Below are 19,813 nucleotides of genomic sequence, written 5' to 3' on the forward strand. Positions count from 1 at the left end.
CTATGTGACGAATTCGACGATTCATGCACCTCTTTTTTTTTTTTTGTACGAATCACGAAAGCGCGAACGATAACGAGCGAAAGCTTCCGCGAACACCTGTCACGCGCCACTATGAGACATTGACCGTGACACTCGACAAACCGGCGGGAGTGCGCGCGAGAGAGACAGAGTGAATACGTGACTCTATTGGTTTCAGGCGAAGTCGATCCTGATCGAACGAGTAGAAGACGATGACAGGCTGCACTTGTAGAAAAAAGTGACTGAATCCAAGTGTCTTCTATATTGCTATATTGCTATGCTTTGTTCTTGATGGATCGAGAAATAGAGTGAAGTGGATTAACAGCAAGCATGGTTTACGGTGCTCGGAAAACTGGACTGTCACTCGACGAAATTGACAAGAGCGAAAAATATATCTGTGACGGGAAGTGACTGGTACAAAGTGTTCTCCAAATTGGATCATCGGCTAGTGAACTTAACCGAGAGATATAAAGTGCATCGGTGGTGAAATATAAACCGATCCGAGGTGTTTACCGAAACCGCTATCGGTAGGGAAAAAGATTAGAGAGGAATGTCTTTATGAGACTCGGTCAGACTGATCAAAGTGCAAGTAACGTAACTTAAGTGCATAGCACATGTATCAACGTGTTACGCGAGTAAAGTAAAGTAGCAGTAAACCGCAACCTTGACTTCGCCCTCGAGAAGCGTTGCCTTTTGCGTGAGCCTCGTGTAACCCGCGACAGCGCGGGTTCCTCGTAACGAAGGTGGCTCACACAACCAGAGATAGAGCCGCCGAACTGCAGGCGGAAGTGCGCAGCGCCATAAGGGTGCTACATGGCTGGTGCCCCCGGCCACCGCAGGGGCACGCGCGGGGCGAAACGGTGTTGATGTCACCGCAGTCTCAAATACGCGGTAATCACGGAAGAAACGGTGGCCCGCCTCCACCGCCACCCGCCACAGTCGTAGTCAGTTCGACCTCCAGCATGAGACCGCCGCCACCACCGCCGCCTCCCAGAGCAAGGACCTCCAACGAGAGTAAAGGCCATCACGAGGAACCCACCAGCTCTATCCCCGATCTCGGTGAGAAATCCTAGCCTCTAGTTTTGTTTTTCCATTCTCTCTTACATACGTCTTGAGGAATATAGGAACTTGGGCTCGAAAATAAAAATGGAAACTTTTCAACAACAATTCTTTCGGTTCGGACTTCTTTTTCAAAAGTAACTTTTAATCTTTAATCATTTAATAATTTTGTATATGCGTTGCAAATATATGTAGATAGTTATTGCTAATTTGCTCTTTGCGATTTGCAATTCCTTACTATCTTTGAAATTTTTAAAGAACTTTTTTGTATTTATTAGATATTCAGTTGTTGTTCTAAATTTGATACGTGAAAAAAGAAAATCGATAATTACATTAAAAATGTTAAACATATAATAAAATTATCTTATCATTATATTATTGTATTGATATGTACATAATGATTTTTCATCGACGTCGAGACATCGATGATACGCATTTCGTGAGTGCATCCACACTTGGTTTACGAGCAACGGCTTACGCAAGCGTGGCTTATGTACTGTTTCGTGATACAAAACTAGCGAGATCATCGAGTCACAAAAACAATTTAAAAAAGGACAAACTTCTAGGAGATCCGGACAAAATTTGCATACTGCGATGCAACGATATAATACGGCTATAAATTTTAAGGCGTCGACTGGTCGGATGTAGACGAGAAATTCTTTGGCGGATAGCCATCTCTCTCTCTCTCTCTCTCTCTCTCTCTCTCTCTCTCTCTCTCTCTCTCTCTCTCTCTCTCTCTCTCCTCATTAGATTTCGCAGAAGCGTTTTATATTCCAGTTAATACGACTGTGTTTACGGTGGTAAGGTTCATTAACGATAAGTCCCGCTAAGCACCGTTGTCTGCTCGTCGCAGTCAGATGTAAAGTGAACAAAGAAGCGATGAGGAAATTAAAGAGAAAATAATGCCGACGAAAAATAGATTATGTCGAATCGATGACCAAAAAGTATTTATACGTTGAATAATAAACAAGCTGTAAGGAAACAACCAGACAGTAATTTTCCTCTATGGTAATTTAATCCCGGAACATGTTGATTTGTCCTCGTAAGTGAGGTGGCAAATGACCAAGGCTGTCTGTGGCGAAAGGATTATGACGCTCACATATTTCTTTTATATTCCGCATCGCTGTTGACTTGAGTGGCTTTGTTGGCGAAAGAAATCGGCACCCATATCTGCGTAGACCAGAATTCGGCAAAGTTCGAGGACGCCGGCGGCGGCCGCGATGTCTACGATCTACATATGTTAATACGATGGTGAAATAAAAAAGAGCCGGCTCTTTAAAAACCGTCCTAAATATAAATTCGACAGTGACGCAGAGGGCGGCCTTGACCGTGAGAAATATTGAAAAGTATTCCGAAAGACCGTCGACACACATTATGCAACATATACATATCAACATTCTTATCTGTACGCAGAGACATCAGTAATCAAACCGAACGTAGAAATTATCCAAGTTGCATGCTAGACCAATCGAGAAATTGAATGTGCGGATACAAGGGCAAGATAATTTCATTTTTAAAAAAAGCGTTATGCGCCATTAATACTGGAAACAAAAGAAGAAAAAATCGATGACCATCTGCGATCTGCGATGAAATTTTAAACTTATCTGAAACTTATCTGAACTTATCTAAAATTAATAAAATTAAAGAATTGAATTCGCGCGAATCTCACACTTATCAGGAGCTATTTAATGTGACAGCACAATCCGCGCCTAATATGTATTAATTTTGTCGACTTGGCATTGATTTAAAATATACAGTGATTTTACAATAATATTCATTATTCTTCGTCGTCGAATCGATGGATGACAGATAAACGGTGGCGACGTCGCGCAATTATAAAAATACGTCAAGCGATCTTGAACGGGGCCACACGTTATCATGGTGACAACGTGCGAGAAATGATAGCGAGAAATGATTTCATGATGGTTAAGTGCGATCGTGTGCACGAAAAAATGCTCTGGTGAAAGGTGTCATTTTTCTCAAAATTTATAATCATAATATATAGCGTGCTCTACAATTTTATTCTATATAATTTTATGTATATTTGATCTTGAAAAAGTTAGGAAAAGTTCATATAATTCGTAAATTCGAAGACCGAAATTAAAACTCAGATTTTTATTGCAAACTTTGAATGATTCTTTAAAGGTAATAATATTATTGCTGACTCAAACGGTTACTCAGGCAAGGAATTTCAGGTAGAGACAAGAGAATGCAATTGCCGTTGTTGATCTCGAGTGGGTCAAGTCGTTATGTTTGAAAATAGTCTGTTTCTTATCAACGCTCTGTATTATCTCCTAACTTGAGGCCAAGGCTCGGTGACGTGATGATTCGATGTGTCATCATATATTTCGACAGACTTAGTGATGAGGGCAAGGGAATTTTTCCACTGAACAGGAAATATTCTCTTCTGGAAAAATGAAAATACTGTTCCCTTCAATATTTATTTCATTAAAAATTTCTTCTAATTATATTTTTCTCTTCTTTATCTCTTTCTCTTTTATTCTTATCTATTATTCTTCAAAGTTAAAGATGACAATTTCTTTTTCCGTAATACTCTTTTCGTTTCAAATGACAAATCTTAGTCGGCTAATTAATTAAATCATTAATTACTTCCATGTTCAATATTTAAATAAAATCATCGTATAAAGTTATTGTTTAATAATTTATAGGACAAAAATGTAGCATAGAAGCTATATTTCCTGTAAGAAGCTCAGAAAAAATTAATCGCGCGTTCGGACATTAATATCGAAGGGTGTGCACCTCGCTGCACGTCGCAACGTGTACCATGGACGCAGACACCCCTCAGTCAAGGTTTGTCTGTGTGTACATGTATAGGTATATCGCTCAAGCACGCGCGCAACATGTGCGCGTCAAGTGCCCGCGTGTGGTATGCGCTATGATAAGAAGGGCAAACACAGTTGAGCCCTAAGGTCTTTATTCTTGATCCTCGTAGGAGGAAAGCTTGTACTTTCCTCGGAAACAAGCTGATATGCTGATAAACTTTCTCCTTATCGGTCGTGTTTAATGAACTTGAAAAATAGTTATAATATCTAGTATGTTACATTTATTATCTTTTACAAACTTTACCTTGTACGTTGAGTCGTTTATGAAATAAATTTGATGCTTTAAAGTTAATTATACTTATTAAATATAATATAAATAATATAAATATAAATTTAATTATATATTTAATTTAATTAATTTTATATACGTTCTTTATGTGATAAATATTAAAACGTTGTAAAAAAAAAATTATTTTTATTAAAACAAATTTGATAAAACTGCAAATGTTTTTTTCAAAAAATATAATCCGAAAAAATTTTTCCACTACGATTCTTCAATTATTTCGCTGACTGCTTCCAGATGTTTTATTTGAAGTCAGTTTTTCCTGTTGACGATAATAACTCAAGAGTTTAAACAGATTTAAGTGATTACGTTTTTCGGTTGATTACGATTATATATGATATAGTATTTTTACTTTTTATCGTATCTTATCATCACATAATGATGAAACCAGACAGACAAGATGATTGTTCCAATTTTTTTAATTTTAAATGGAAAATCAGTATCTGCATATGTAATATGTTGTTTAAGTAAAAGTACGTGTTTAAGTAAAAGTTTACTTTAGAAATATAAAATGTTATAATATAGATTTTAATGTCATATAGCTTTTTATGCGCAATTTGATGACTGTGGTATTCAGTTTTTATATGCGCGTATGTATTAAAAGTTCCTCTCAGTTAATTAATAAAAAAATCTTATTTTCACTAAACTTTTTTCATTAAATGTATCCAACAAATTATTTCATTAATTATTTTTAAAAAAACTCAAGCAAGTCCGTTTCAAGGATTAAAATTTTATCATTTGGAATAATGTTTTATACAAAAATAAAATTCATGCAACACATTTAAAAAGTTAATCAATCAAATATTATAATAATTATTCAATTCTATTTAGTTGAATAGGAATAAACTAAAAATAGGAATACGTAAATAAACGTGTCTAGAAAGATGTTATTCTTGTACCGATTCGATGCGTGTCTCCCCCCCCCCCATCTTTCTCTCATTTTTCACTCTCTTACTCTCTCGCTCTCACGCGAGTTACTCCTCAATTGTTCCTTTCCGATGCTATTACCACTATCATAGTACTCTCACTGTTAAAGTGGATCGAAAGTGGTAGAACATTGATCAAGAGTAGTCATTCGAAAGGTTCGCCGTCTCGTAATGATCCTCGTATGTAATGTACCCTAGGCAATGTAAAAGAGGGTGAAACGACCCAGTCATTCTTTCTTCCTCCGTCCTCCTTCACAATCTTTATTGCATGCAATGTCGTATCATCGGTCGTGTCCCTCCCTTCAGTTTTTACACGGGGGTGTGTTTCTGCGAAAAGTAGAAATTTTGCATTTGAGGGGAGAGTTTGCGTGAGGTGCAACTCCCAGGTACCTAGTCGAGACTTTCTGGCGCAGTAGCAGACTTCCGGTTAGACTCACCAGAGGTGAATGTACATGCATCACTTTAATTGCTACTCCGCCATAATCGCTTTCATGTTTTCTTGCCTACTGCAAGGAGAAAAATAAATAGTGCGAAATTTTGTTCAATCTTATCTATCTTAGATCTTATTTATCTAAATCCTTTATTGCATAATTATTGCTTCAAAGTATATGAGTATTTGTAAACAAAATGTTACATAATCATTATAATTGTATATTGCTATTTTATTGCAAGTTTCTTCGAGATATTTGGACTTGAAAATTTTTTTTTTATAATAAGATTATTAAATCTTATAGAAGCTATTTAAGTTTGGAACTCGATTTTTATTCTTTTTTTCTTTCAAAAATATTCAGTGATACATTTAGTAGAGAAAAAAATTTCTCAAAGAAAAATTGGTCAAAATCTAGATATAATAAATTAAAATGTCCAATCGTAACTAATTAAATGCAAAAACAATTTTACCTGAATATTTTTGCGAGAAGATAAACGGAAACATATCGCGATCGCGATCACTGTGAAGGTTGAGTTCGATGATCGACCTCCCCCTCCCCCAAGTTTAAGGTCCCCAGCGATCCTGCGCAAGGGATCTATCAACAACAGTGGCGGCATAGAAAGGAGGGAGTGAGGGCTGAAGAGGGGTGAAAGTACCACCTCTACGCGTTTTGCAGTGGTGATAGAACCATGCGATAGCGTTTTTACCCCTTCCTTACTGCATCGTCGCATTCGAGACGGCGATCGCATAGCGTCGATGAGGCACCTCTTTACGACAACCACCCCCGCGATTTCCCAGGAAAGGTGCCGTTTGGCGATGCCATTGCACTGCACTGGGTGAGGGTCATTACTCCGAGCAAGGCGAGCCGGTGACCTCGGCGCCAACGCCCGCGATCGATCCAACCCCCGTCCGACGGGGGTGCAATGCACTCGACGTGCGCTGCTGCCTTTTGCGTTAACTCGTCTTGTAAGTACGCTCGCGAGGTAACTAGGAGCCCCTAGCGTTTGTTTCGGGTAACTACAAGAAAAAGTAACCCTCCAAGGGTTAATGTTCTTGATAATCTTATATCATAATTTACTAATAATAAATGTATTATTACACGTCATTTCATTAGCATTAAAACTAGTGCAAATATATATAATCTTTGACATATAGACATCAAAGTTTATTGTACATTGTCTCGATCACAAAAATTTTCATTTTCAGTGAAATTCTTTTCTTGTAAAAATTGCAAGTGGAAAGAAACATTACTTATAAAAATAAATCTTACTTCTTCGTTAATATATAAATATACAATGCACACAACGCATAATCATATTATCAAATATTTTGTAATAAGTCTTGGGTCTCGTTTCATTCCTTTTAAACGAATGTAAAAGATCGTCACGTGGTTATACTGTTATATAAAATTACTCGTGTAAAAAGTTTCGCGTTACGTCGCGCATGTCGTGTTCTCGTCTTACCGATCCCGACAGATGCATCTTGGCATTTTGTAAACATATCTCCACTATAGCCTCAAGTTTTAGGCTGATGCATGAATTGCATAAATTTGTGAGCCAACAGAAAGCTGCTAACGTTATAAAAATCTGTTACGTATCCGCATTTTTGTAAAAGAATTATGCTTACAAGACATTAAGAAAGGCAAAAAGAAATAAATCATACTGATCGAATCTTTTACAAAATATCTCTTAAAAAATAAATTAATTTTTCTTAATTTAATTAATTTTATTATTTTTAATAAGTAATTAATTTTATTATTTTTAAAGTTGAATTAAAGGATATAAATCGTACTTACAGCATGTAAAAATACAGATTGCACGGATCTCACGGTTTCTGGCATTTTAGATCATGTCAAATTCTCTCATTGAGTGGCATGGGAACGAAGGTTTGTTTGTTTAGTGGTGACGAATCTAGAAAGCCTGAATAAGGAAGGAAGTAGAAGAAAAAGTTAATCTATATTCTCTCGTAAACTTTGCCCTTTATACATAGAAAGTCACAATTTAGTCAGATTTTTTTAAGATATAGACTTTTTAAATAAAAAATTTTTAAATAAAAAGGAGGATTACATTAATACATTTTTTCATGTTACTTACATATATCAACTGATTATTGAGCATATATAAAAAAAGTAGTTTTTTGCTTATAAAATATTCAAATTTTTGAAGTCACAATAAATAGTGTTTGAATAATATAATAGTAAAAAAGGGATACATCTGAAACCATACAAAAAATGCAGTTGCTCTTCATTATATAAATCTCCGGAAATGATTCTATGGAGAAATGATAAAAAACATAGAATAGATCGTAAAAAAGGAAATGGATTTTTTGTTTGTTCGCGCTATGGTCTTTTCGTTATACTTATTGTCACGCGCACACCCTTTCGTGCCAACCATTACGCACGTGCGCGCAAGATTCTCTTATCGATATCCGGTGTAATCAATCTTGAACGATACATGTCGCGAAAGGCTCTGTGAAAGGCATATCTCTCGACTGTTAGAGGAAAAGATAGGATAAATAACATATTTATCAAAGCTCACTCGGCTATCATCATACTAAGTTTAACACCGAAAGTTAGATCACATTCTCAATTTATGATAATAAATTATGAATTATCATAATTAATGAGACATTATTAAATCTGTAAATTTTAGACGTTTAAGATTACGTTTAAGATTAGATATTTGACATATGTGGAATCTAACGTCATTTTTGGGACAGCTGATCCTTCAGGCATCAGATGATATTTGCGAGCGTTTGGCAGTTTGGAGTTTGTGTGTCAATCTCTTGACCTGACTCACAAAATTCAGAAAAAGGGTTCGACCAGATGCAAATCTATCAATAGAGATTCAATCCTATGTATCCGCTTGCGTCGGATCTTAGTCCAGCTGTCAAATTCATGCATAAAGAATGTTCCGTCATCCTGACGAGAATTTACGTAAATATCCACGAGAAGCCACCAGAATACCGAGAATTAGTCATCATCGTCAATTTTGAAAAGGGTTGATCCAGCTTGACAGAATGCATCTGCCGTGATGTAACTTCCTAGTTCGCACATACATAATACACGTATTTCGAAAAATAGACTCGTATTGCCCTTTGTATGGCAGAATATTTTAGAAATAATAAATATCTATCTTACACTTTTTATTTACATTCTACGACGTCATACTTCAGTTATTAATTAATTACTAACGACTTTAATTAGAAGAAATCTAGACAGAGAGATAGAGAGAGAGAGAGAGAGAGAGAGAGAGAGAGAGAGAGAGAGAGAGAGAGAGAGAGAAAGTAAAATATTCTACCGATGACATGATGAAGTTTGAAGGAAGCCGATCTTGGGCAGCAGCGGTTTCAGCAATTAATTGGACATGAGAAGCCCGTACCGTGCCAGTTAAGGGTTAATAATGCGATTTTTAGAGCCTCGGCAGATCTCAAAGAGCATTGGCCGTCGTAAGAGGCCACGGCGGTGCATCGGCCTGTATATCAGCAACCGACGGCGGTGTGCTAGTGCGGTTACGCGTTGTGTCGGTGTGGCTGACAGAGCGGTGCTGCGCGCGATGCAATCTGCGCTTCTCCTCTCAGGCCTATCTCCCCCTCTCTGCGCCCATCCTCCAGACCCGTCTCGTCCTCCTCTAGCTCTTCGTCGTCACCGCGCCGCCTGTATAAGGGCTGCGAACGGCATGCGGGGAGGCGACGGCAGGATCGTCGCTGGATGAGAGTTAGACGGAGGGAGGGGCGGGGGGAGGGGGGAGGGGGGGTAAAGGGTGGAGGGACTCTCAAGGTCCGCGTCGTGCATTGATCCTACTCGGTCACGGACCCGACTTCTCTTTCTCTCTCTTTTCTCCCTGCTTCTCGATGACTATTTCTTCCTCTTTCCGTCCACTTCCCCGTCTGTGTCCTCTTTCTCCCTCCTTCTCGCTCTCATCTCCTCTTTCCTTCTTCTCGCGTTTGCTCTCTCGTTCCCTCTATCTCTCTGTCACTCTTTTTCTCTTTCACTCTTTTCCTTCCTTCTTTGCACCCCGATCATCACCGAACCCTTTTGAAGGGAATACGGTCTGTCTACTAACTGAAGGGCTCCGCTTTCGAGTCTGAGGATCTTTGTTTTCGGCTCTTGTATCCGAACTTTCCGCTTATTCGAATAATGTCCTCGAATTTCAACAAAATGTTCCACGAGCTGAATTGAGGTTTATAAACAAAAGACTTTGCTTTTTGAATGATGTGGCTTCACATAGTTCAATTAACGACTCTACACTTCTCTTTTTTTTCTTTCGTAAAAGAAAGAAAAAAGCTTATCTAGTCTGCTTATCTAGTTCAAATATATTTGGAACAGGTAACATTAAATAGATCTTACAAAGTTCTATAATTAGTCAATAATATTGCAAGAAAATTTACGTTATCAATATTTTGCTATTTTTGTAATCTTATACATTTTATTTTCTATAAGCTATTTTGCTATTTTTGTAATCTTATATATTTTATTTTCTATAAATAAGTTCAAAAATTATAAATTGAACAGAAATTACTCGATCCATTATAATGGCTACGATTGCTTGCTTGCTGTCAAGTTGAACATTGCATGTCGAAGTGTGCAAAAAGAATTGCACGAGACAAGAACGCGATTATGTCCGAAAGAGTCCTGTTGCGATAACTACGCGGGTAAACGAACCCGGTTCTTCTTACATTCTCATTTTGCTTTATCTGTGTATAGGGTGATCGAGAAGTCACGCTATCAAGTAACGTCTAACATTAAAATGTGCAGTAGTAGATGTGATAGTGTTCTTAAAGCAACCTATTAACTGATATAATGTTTATAAAACAACATAAAATAATATAGATTTATATATAATCAGAAATATATTTTGATATATTGTGCTATTTAATTTTCCCTGAATTATACGAAATAGTTTATAGAATTACGAATATGTGAGAAGAGAAGAAAATTTAATATATGGGAACAGTAATTTTCCTTTTTCATTATATTCCATTTAAATTTCAGATATACTTTCAAAGGCACATTTTATCAATGTGACTTTGAAAGCTGATATAAGATAAAAAAGGAGAAAGGATGAATAAAAAGAGAATGTATATAAAAGTCGCGAGATATCTATCATGATATATTATTATTAATTGTGAATTAAATTCAAGATAATAAATTCTTTTTGTGAAATTTTATTCTATTCTTTTCCGACATTATTTATTTTTGTATTTGTATTGAAATCTTTGTGTCCGAAATTCCTAATAAGATTATAAAAGGATTAAGTGTTTAATTGGTTCGAGATTTCTTTCGTTAAGTGTAATTCGAGGAAACATTCAAGATCCCAAGATATTCAAGGTTGTAAGATCTCGAGGGATAGTTACCAAGGAAACGGTTGTGTTTATCGGTCCCGACCTTGGCCACGCTCGCGTAACCACCCCCGTCGGTCAAAGAAGAAGGTGGATCATCCCTTGTCGGTTACTTTCCTCATCCTTTTTTTGGTCAGGCAGCTAAAATATTTTCTTTCTCAAAAAATTTTACTTTTCATCGAAGAGTCAATCTCCTTGTGCGATAATGCAATTAAGATTAAACTAATAATTCGTGAATATCGTGGAATGCGATGATAAGGACAAAAGAAAAGAATCAAATTCATTATCCTTTGTTTAATACAGATGAACTGAGAAGAGTTCAACTAATAATTTGCATAACTTTTGAGAAGTTTTAAGTTTGTTTGCTATATATATATACATATATGTATATTGTAAATTTTTTTCTTTTGAGAATTAGATGAAAAAATTCAAAAATAATTGTTGTATGATATAACTGTGTGGAAATGCATAAAGATATTCATACATTACATTTTATGTTAGTTAATTTGCAACAATTATTAATTTTTTTTTATGCAGAATTAATCCTTTGTAGTATTCCATTTGTCAGATTCGGAAAAAAAAACTTTTTTTTACAATAAAATTCTACAACGAATATCTTTTTAAATATTAATGATCAAAAAAATGTAAAAATTTCCGATAATGCGATAAAAAATATTGCATATTGTTAAACGCATTTCTATTCTATTTACCTATCAAACATATAAATCTGGAGCAGATTTCTTGCTATTCATTGTACGCAATTCTGAAATTCAATGAGCAATACGAAGCCCAAAACACATTTGTGCGCGATCAAAAGAAAAAGGGTTCCCGAATTTACGAAATAAAAAGTTTGAAAGGGTACAAAAGTTTACCTGAATCTTCGGCAGCTGGTTCAAAATACTCGCACATCCTCCTCGGATAAAACCAACAAAATTTTCGTATGTCTTCCCATTCTTTTTTCTTTTCCGGAAAAGAGGAAATACGAAAAGGGTTATAGGTCTATTTTGGGATACAATACAGGCTAACCGTCATTGACGTTTTGAGCATATATCTCTTCTCATGTTCATTGATCACGTGAAACTCAATATGTCTACCACTCGAGATTTTTTAAAATCTAATTCCCTTAAACTAATAATTAGATCAATCTATCATTTTTTACGAAAATTTTAAAGATATTTTCAAAACATCGAAAATTAAATGATATGTCTGTTATAATTTATATTGTGAAATTTTTATATTATGAATATTTATATATTGTTATAATTTATATTATATGTTATGCTATAATTTGTATTATAAAAGCAGAAAATCTATTGTAAAATATTGTAAAAATAAAAATTCTAATGTTTTACGTAAGTCCGATTTCGGCACTGTATGATATGCAACAATTCGTTGTAACAAGGTCGAATTTTTTCATGGTGTAAATTAATGTCAATATTTTGTAGTAAACTGAGGTCAGTATCGTCCTTCGTAACAAATTAAACGATCGTAAACCAATAATGCTATTTAAGCCTCGAATCATTGGACCTTCTCAGGACTGATTTACGAGCAGCGTAATTCACAGAAGTGCCACCAGTAACCATACGAAAATATGACAGCTATTTGTATACAAGTAATCTATTCTTCTCGTATTTTCAATAGAGATCGCATAGCTTTTGAGCGAGTCATTTTTTTTTTTAGTTTAGAACCAATGTTACGAGAAATGATCAAAAGATATGTAAAAAAATATCAATATTAATAATATTAATAGTATTGTCAATAATAGTGTCAATATTAAACTTTCAGTCGAAGTAATTCTTGATACATGAGACAAAGAGAGAAAATGAACGAGAGAGAAATAGAGAGAAAAAGAAAGAACAACGAATAGAAGAAATGACGAGAGCAGAGAGGCAAGACGCGCGGGGGAGGTAAGGCAGGCTGCAAAAGTGCAACGTTCGAGCAAGGTTCGCGCGATGCCACTGACCCATTAATACATATAGAGCCTGACTGCACGTCGCAATTTGCATCGGTCGGTGAGACACCATTTGAATTGCTAAGACTCTTTGTGACGGTATAATACGATGACGGTTTTGGTAACGCACGATCGACGGTATGCATTGCCATACTTATATTGGATTTCTCTCATCATCTGCACCGTTCGTCTTAAAAGCCAACCATCGTCACGTTTGTGAATTTAAACAGTGAAAAAAAAGTCCGACGTTGACTTTTAAAATGAATATCTGAGTATCTCCATGACCGAGTATTTCTGATATCTTAGATTAGGATTGTCTACTATGTTTGTAAAAAAAAAGGTATTCAAACTGACGCGATGAGTTGGAAGCATCGCGATTATCAAATCATGATCGAGAAACTAAACTTGGATTCGTCCTCGATTGCCCGCGTCGGTGTCCGGTAACAGTCGATCGGGCAGGCAGTTGCAAAAAGTATAAGCGAGAAAAGGGGAGAGGTAACAGAGAAAGGGGGAGGAGGAGGCAAACGATAGAAGGCTGTACGAGTCGTTGAAGGTCCTCGACCTACGCTGTTAAGGACAGAGACCCCATCTAGGGACGCCCTTTTGCTTGCTTTTTACTTTCGCATGCAGCTTTGCGAAATTCCGCTAGTTTACGATAAACTAAATCATCAAATTTTTTTTAAGAGATCCGTCTCTGCTTATAATTTACGATTCCTATCATGAGACCGGAATTTTATACTAGCAATTATATATATAAAACTAATTTCAAATATATATATATATATATGCTACATTTTTCTATGCAGCAAATTAAGTATTATGTTAAATTTTTTTCAATTACATATACTTGTATAATTTCGAATCTGAATACAAATATTAATATTTTTCATTACTACATATCTACTATGTATCTAATACGGAGTTGTTATGCTAAAAACCTTTAATATTGCTAGAGCTACATTTACTATCAGGAGACTCAAAAGGGTTAAAACAAATCGATCACTCGGACGGAGGTACCGTAGGGTCTTCGACCTCTTGTCGTGCGGTGAAGGTCCGCGGATAACCTACTCCTTGGTTACTGCACTCGATGTCGGTGACCGGGACGTCGATCCCTCGAAGGAGGCGAAAGACCTCCGTGGACTCTTCGGGACCGCGAAATAGAGGACTACGGAATTCACACGGTGTAATATAGAATGGAAGGGCACGCGGTTAGCCTGCAGTACTTTCGAATTCGACCTCAAATTGACGATATGCTCCAAAATTCGTGGAAACTCATAGACTTTAATAACAGCGTTTTTAGACTTAAGTAAAAGTAACGTGAAGCTTTTTATTTACCTAATCAGATTTTGTAATTTTGTAATAATTTTGTAATAAGCTGATCACTTAAAATAATTTATAGTCCAAAAAGTGCGAATTTAATGTTTTTTCTTCTTCATAATCAAATATGTTACATATTTAATAAATCTATAGACTTTTAAACCACAAAGAAGAAAATGTTCATTTCCTGTTTCCAGTATTTTTATAAACGATGAATTTAAAGAAAAAAAAAGATGCTTGCGAATTTGCTGTCTATGGCATGCCCTTCGATTCTCATTCAAGGTCCACAACGGGGGTGCAGTGAACATCGGCTCTTCGGGGTTTCCATAGCGACCGCCACCAAACTACCCTTGCAACGCCCACCCGAGGGCTGCGTTTCTACTTTCCACCCTCTGTCTCGACCGATCGAGAGCTATCGCGCTTGCAATCGTCCTGAGAGTAAACCATATAGATCTTACAACGAGACATCGCCCTTATCAGAAATGATGTATCAGAATTATTGTTATCAAAATTTCCTTACTCAAGAACTTTAATTAGCTGCCTACTTTTATTCATTAAAGAAAATCTGTATTAAAATTATTCAAAGAAGATCGTATATATTTGCATAAGTTTATATGTATGAATATATTTACATACATAAATATATCCGCAAAACAAATGTATATTTCTACGTACTTTTAGATTTATTTTTAAATCAAAGAATTCGATATTAATAGATAAAATATTGTATATATTTATATATAATGTCTGACGTAAGACACATAAAAATGTTAATAAATATAAGACATTATATATGTATAATATGCGTACATACACATATATAAATACATATTTAAAACATGATTTTTCAAATACACTTTATTTACGATCTTCGTTTTAAGATGTTGAAGTCCTAAGCTAAATTGAAGAACGGTGAAGAAAACACGTCAGTCAATCCGATGTTCTCATCCCACGCCAGCCTGAATGTTGCACTTTATCGATTGGACGGTAGACGTGCGTTGCTATGACTACGCGAATACACCGTAAAACTACCTTCGGCCCTTGCAACATTCGCCCTTGCGTGGTACGCGACTTTTATAGGGCGGTTTACGATGTATTCCCGCATACTTGCGTTGCGCGACTGCATCGGCAGGACGAAGGGCCTGATAATGAACAAAGACATTGATGCAAGCTTACGTTGCTTCCAGTCGAAACAACCTTGTCAAACCTCTGTAAATCAACCCTTTCTGTTTTAATATCTCACTTCGAAGTAACGCTTCCTATATATACATACACGCGCGCGCGCTCGCGCATATATATATATATATATATATATATATATATATATATATATACGTACACCATTTATCTAATTTAAAACTATGTCATATTGTGGAGAATATCTTAACTTCCATTTTTAGAAAAATTAAGTCAGAAAGATAAGAAAGTACTTCAATGAACATCTTTTCATGAAAAGACAATTTTAATAAGTAATGTAATTAATCATGCATAATTAATTAAGTAGAATGAACAATTTCGCATGGAAAGTCACGGTAAAGTGACTTGACAGTAAAATTTGGAAAATTATTTGTCCCAATTTTCAAAGTTCTCCACTTTCCAGACAGGGTGACGCATCTCTCTCTCTCTCTCTCTCTCTCTCTCTCTCTCTCTCTCTCTCTCTCTCTCTCTCTCTCTCTCTCTCTCTCTCTCTCTCTCTCTCTCTCCCCCCTCTCCCCCCTCTCCCCCTCTCCCTCTCTCTCCCTCTCCCTCTCTCTCCCTCTCTCTCCCGACTCGCGGTCCCTCGCGACGTGCAAAGCAAGGGTCGGTTGACTCTCGTCACCATCCCTAAAGCGTCTCGGAACAAAGACGATTCCTAATTCGATCGTAATGCTTTGTTCGTTCCACTTAGAGACACGTGCGGCGTATTTCGTTTTGAATTTTCCAACCTTTCGTCGCTCGCTATTAATCATACATTATACCTCACCCAATTTTGTATAACGTCGATGGACACTTTGTTCTAAATTTTTTTTTAGTAAAAATTTAATAGACAACGCCACCATTTATCATAATCTTTGTAACGTGCTTTTATATTTGTACTAGTACTTTTAGGTAAAAAAATAATGTAAAAATACAGCTTATATATACCGAAAATTCTGCAGAATATCATTCAAGAATAATAAATATTCTGAATAAATTAATAAAACAAGTAAAAATAAGCAACAAATTAATAAAGTCGATCTGTAAGAGCGATACCGCTATCAGAACGAGTTTCTTTCCACATTATGATGGTGCTTAGCAAGCATTATCGCCATATGTGGGCCTTCGTCGATCGGCAAAGATACCGGAAGAGAGGGCATCGGGATTCCGGGGGGGTGATTGCGCGGGACAAGGTCGTCGTTACCCTGACAACGGTGTAGTCGACGGCACGTGCTGCCTCCACCTCGGTTCCTCCTCGTCTACTGACCCCAAAATGTGCGCGCGACGATCACTTTGGACGTACTCGTGGGATTTGGGTTACTGTCACGGGTTAGATAGGAAGTGGCGGAGATAAAATATAGCAAAGGAAAATATTGAATCGATTCCCATCTTGCGGATTTATTGATATTGCGATGCGGCAGCGTTTCGTAATATTGCGCCGGAAGTGTACGGCAACACACGACAAGATCCTCTCGCTACTCCCAAAGTAATCGCAAGATATTAATCTATATACACTCAACTAATTGGAAAAATAGATTTAAGAAAGGGATCTACGTTCGTTTCGCTAAAGGTCCGATGATAATGGAATGACGACCCGCGTGTAATCGATCAAATGCTTCTGAAGAAAAATATAGCTGAGTAACTCCCCTAGAGTATTATATACTATGTACTTTTTTCCGCATTCAACAATAAAATAAAGGTACTTTTCTTTCAATATAATACAATCTTCATACACGTAGTTAGAATATGTTAGAATATTATATTGAGAGAAAGAGAGAAAAATGATTTTATTTGCAATGAAATCTTAAGAGAAAAATCCGATCAAGAGACATGTCGAGAAGAATTGCTTCTACCAAAGAAAAATGAAATCTGCGTTTGTCAAGCAAAATGTGAAGGTGAAAACGTTCGCGGGATAGCTGGGGTTGCAGCCGATCTTTTTCTTTGTCTTGGGCTCCACGTGTCGCGCAATATTTCGGTGGGGCAACGACGTTTCGCGGACAAAGAGCCTGGTCCTCGTGATGTATAGTCGTTCGGAAGCCCGGAATCCGGCGAGCTCGGTGAAGGCTAAATGGGGTGAAGGTCTCCGGGGTTGAGAATCGTGCCGGGACTTTAGGGGCGGTTAGTGGAGAGGAAGATCGAACTTAGCTGGGTCGGGGGTGGTGACGGCGCGTCCTAAGCTGGCAACTCGTTTCCGGATCCTACATCTATTTACGAAAAGGCTGGATATAATCTCCCGTGTTTCCGATTTTACTTTCTCGCCACGTATCATGCTCGCATGATACTCGGCCTACATTAGAAGATTCGATTTGCAGTATATAAAAAGAATAATAATAATAATAATAATAATAATAATAATAATAATAATAATAATAATAATAATATATTTTGAACACATACTGTGTGATATGTTAAAATAAATCTAAAGCGTTGTATTTTTCGAGTAAAAAGGAAAATAAAGTTCTTTTTGATTGTGTTTTTCAAATCGAAATGTTAGATTACAATTAGAGAATGATTGCTGATTACTGATGACTCTGTAGTACGAATTAAACTTTATGAAGATATCCCTAACCTACGGCAAGCGGTATCACAGTGTCAATCGCATGTAGATGCACGTTTCCCCTCTATAGTATCCAACGCTTGTCACAGGATGATACCATTGCATCGCTTTAGCAATATATTTGTAGGAAACTATATGGGTTCCCTTCTCTGTCGTAGTTATCCGCCCTCCTATCATTTCCACTTTTGCCCTATCATACTTTATGCACGGACGCATGCATGTAACTGCAAGCATATAAACTCAAGGGATGTATCAGGGGTCAATAACCCTTACAAGCTAATGGTATAAATATTATATTTCTTGCGATATTAGCCTTATTTACAACTTAAAATATCTTCTGCTGCTATAATATTTATAATCCATTGTGCCCATTCGATACCAGGTAAGGGTAAGCAATTAAAGATATAAATCGACATCCAAATTTAACAATTTTTTTATAATTGATATTTTGAAAATATCGAATAATAATCGAATAATTACTATATTGTACAGATATTTGCGCTTTGCATGCTCATATTAGCTTTGATTTGATTTCTTAAAAAAATTTCATATAATGTAGAAGTATTACAAAATAAAATTATCTCGCTTGTCAATGTCACGCTCATGCTAAAAAGTAATCGGAAAAACCACGTGGCCGTTCATTCGTCTGGCATACACGTGAAACCTGTTGCTGCGTGTGAAGTGACAGTAGTATGCACGTTGAAAGGCAGATGTCGCCCAGCAATACGATGCTAGCAGACTCTATTGGATATATTGTAAAGCAGAATAGTCTGGCGAGCTTCTCACGCGTTTTCCCTTCTTTCCGCAGTCTGAACTGTACTGCCACCTACTACTTCAATCGACCTATCGAGAGAGAGTAGTCTGCCCGCGCGATACGGAAGTTATCTACTTGACTGACTTCGGTCAGTTTGATCGTGTGTGTCTTTGATCTTTACCAGTTGCGCGAACAATTTTCATACTATTCAAAACATATATGTCGCCGTTTTGTTTACGGATGTAAACTTAGCGAATAAATATAAAAAAAAATATGTAATTACTCTAATTTAACTACTCTTATATCATACAACCATTTATTAAGCATTTTTTTTTTTAAATTATAAGTAGAGTGAATGTTATATTATGTAATTCTTTCAATATATAACGGAAGATTAATTTGTTTGTTTTATCCGTTTATTTATTTTTCTCCTCACAGCGGTTCTTCAGATTATAGATTAAATTATTTTATGTGAAAAAGATTGGAGATATTGTCGTTTTAAAAATAAAGAGCATCATTCATCAAAAGTTTCTTCATAAAATTCAGTTTAATTTTATTAAAATCTTTTATTGATTATATAATTACATAGTTTTACATAGTTCTTTCGATCTTTGAGCACATTATGGTAATTTCTTTCACGCCAGGTCAATGCGCTCTCATACCGTACTCTTTTGGTATTGTTGACGAAGTGAGAGGGTAGACAGTACGGATTAAGTATCCTTACCGCAAAAGCATGTTGCGCAATTGCATTGCTGCGAATTGCGTGGTAACGGCATACCACGCTCCGCGCCTGTGCGAGTCTCATTTTAGCTAAGCGTACGGCCCTTTATAGCTTTGCTATATATCCACAATCACGAAGCAAGTTGTAAAGTGTAAAATGCGCAGGACATTTATTCAAATCGTATCGACTTTTACGATAGGCATGATGCAACTTCATCAATAATTGGAGAGCGATTATTGAATCTTAATTATTTTAATCTTCATTATTTTTAAAACTAAAATATACTGGATATCTTAATTAATTAAAACCACACACACACACACACACACACACACACACACACACACACACACACACACACACATCAATTACTTATACGCGTGTATATGTATAAGTATTAGTTTTAATAATTAAAAATTGTTAATATAAATATAAACA

General features: G+C 36.4%; 1 protein-coding gene across 1 annotated transcript in view; it reads left to right on the forward strand.

Annotated features, from left to right (window-relative positions):
- The first annotated feature begins 331 nt into the window (after positions 1–331).
- The window catches only part of E75 (ecdysone-induced protein 75), a 90,498-nt gene continuing 71,016 nt past the window's right edge, over positions 332–19,813 (forward strand). Inside the window, exon 1 of the mRNA XM_089080510.1 lies at positions 332–1,077. Within this exon, the coding sequence (XP_088936636.1) occupies positions 885–1,077 (193 nt within the window). The 5' untranslated portion in view covers positions 332–884. The remainder of the gene's footprint in view (positions 1,078–19,813) is intronic.

Source organism: Pogonomyrmex barbatus, unplaced genomic scaffold (genome assembly GCF_055798465.1).
Source record: "Pogonomyrmex barbatus isolate J1 unplaced genomic scaffold, ASM5579846v1 scaffold3, whole genome shotgun sequence".
Classification (NCBI taxonomy): Eukaryota; Metazoa; Arthropoda; class Insecta; order Hymenoptera; family Formicidae; genus Pogonomyrmex; species Pogonomyrmex barbatus.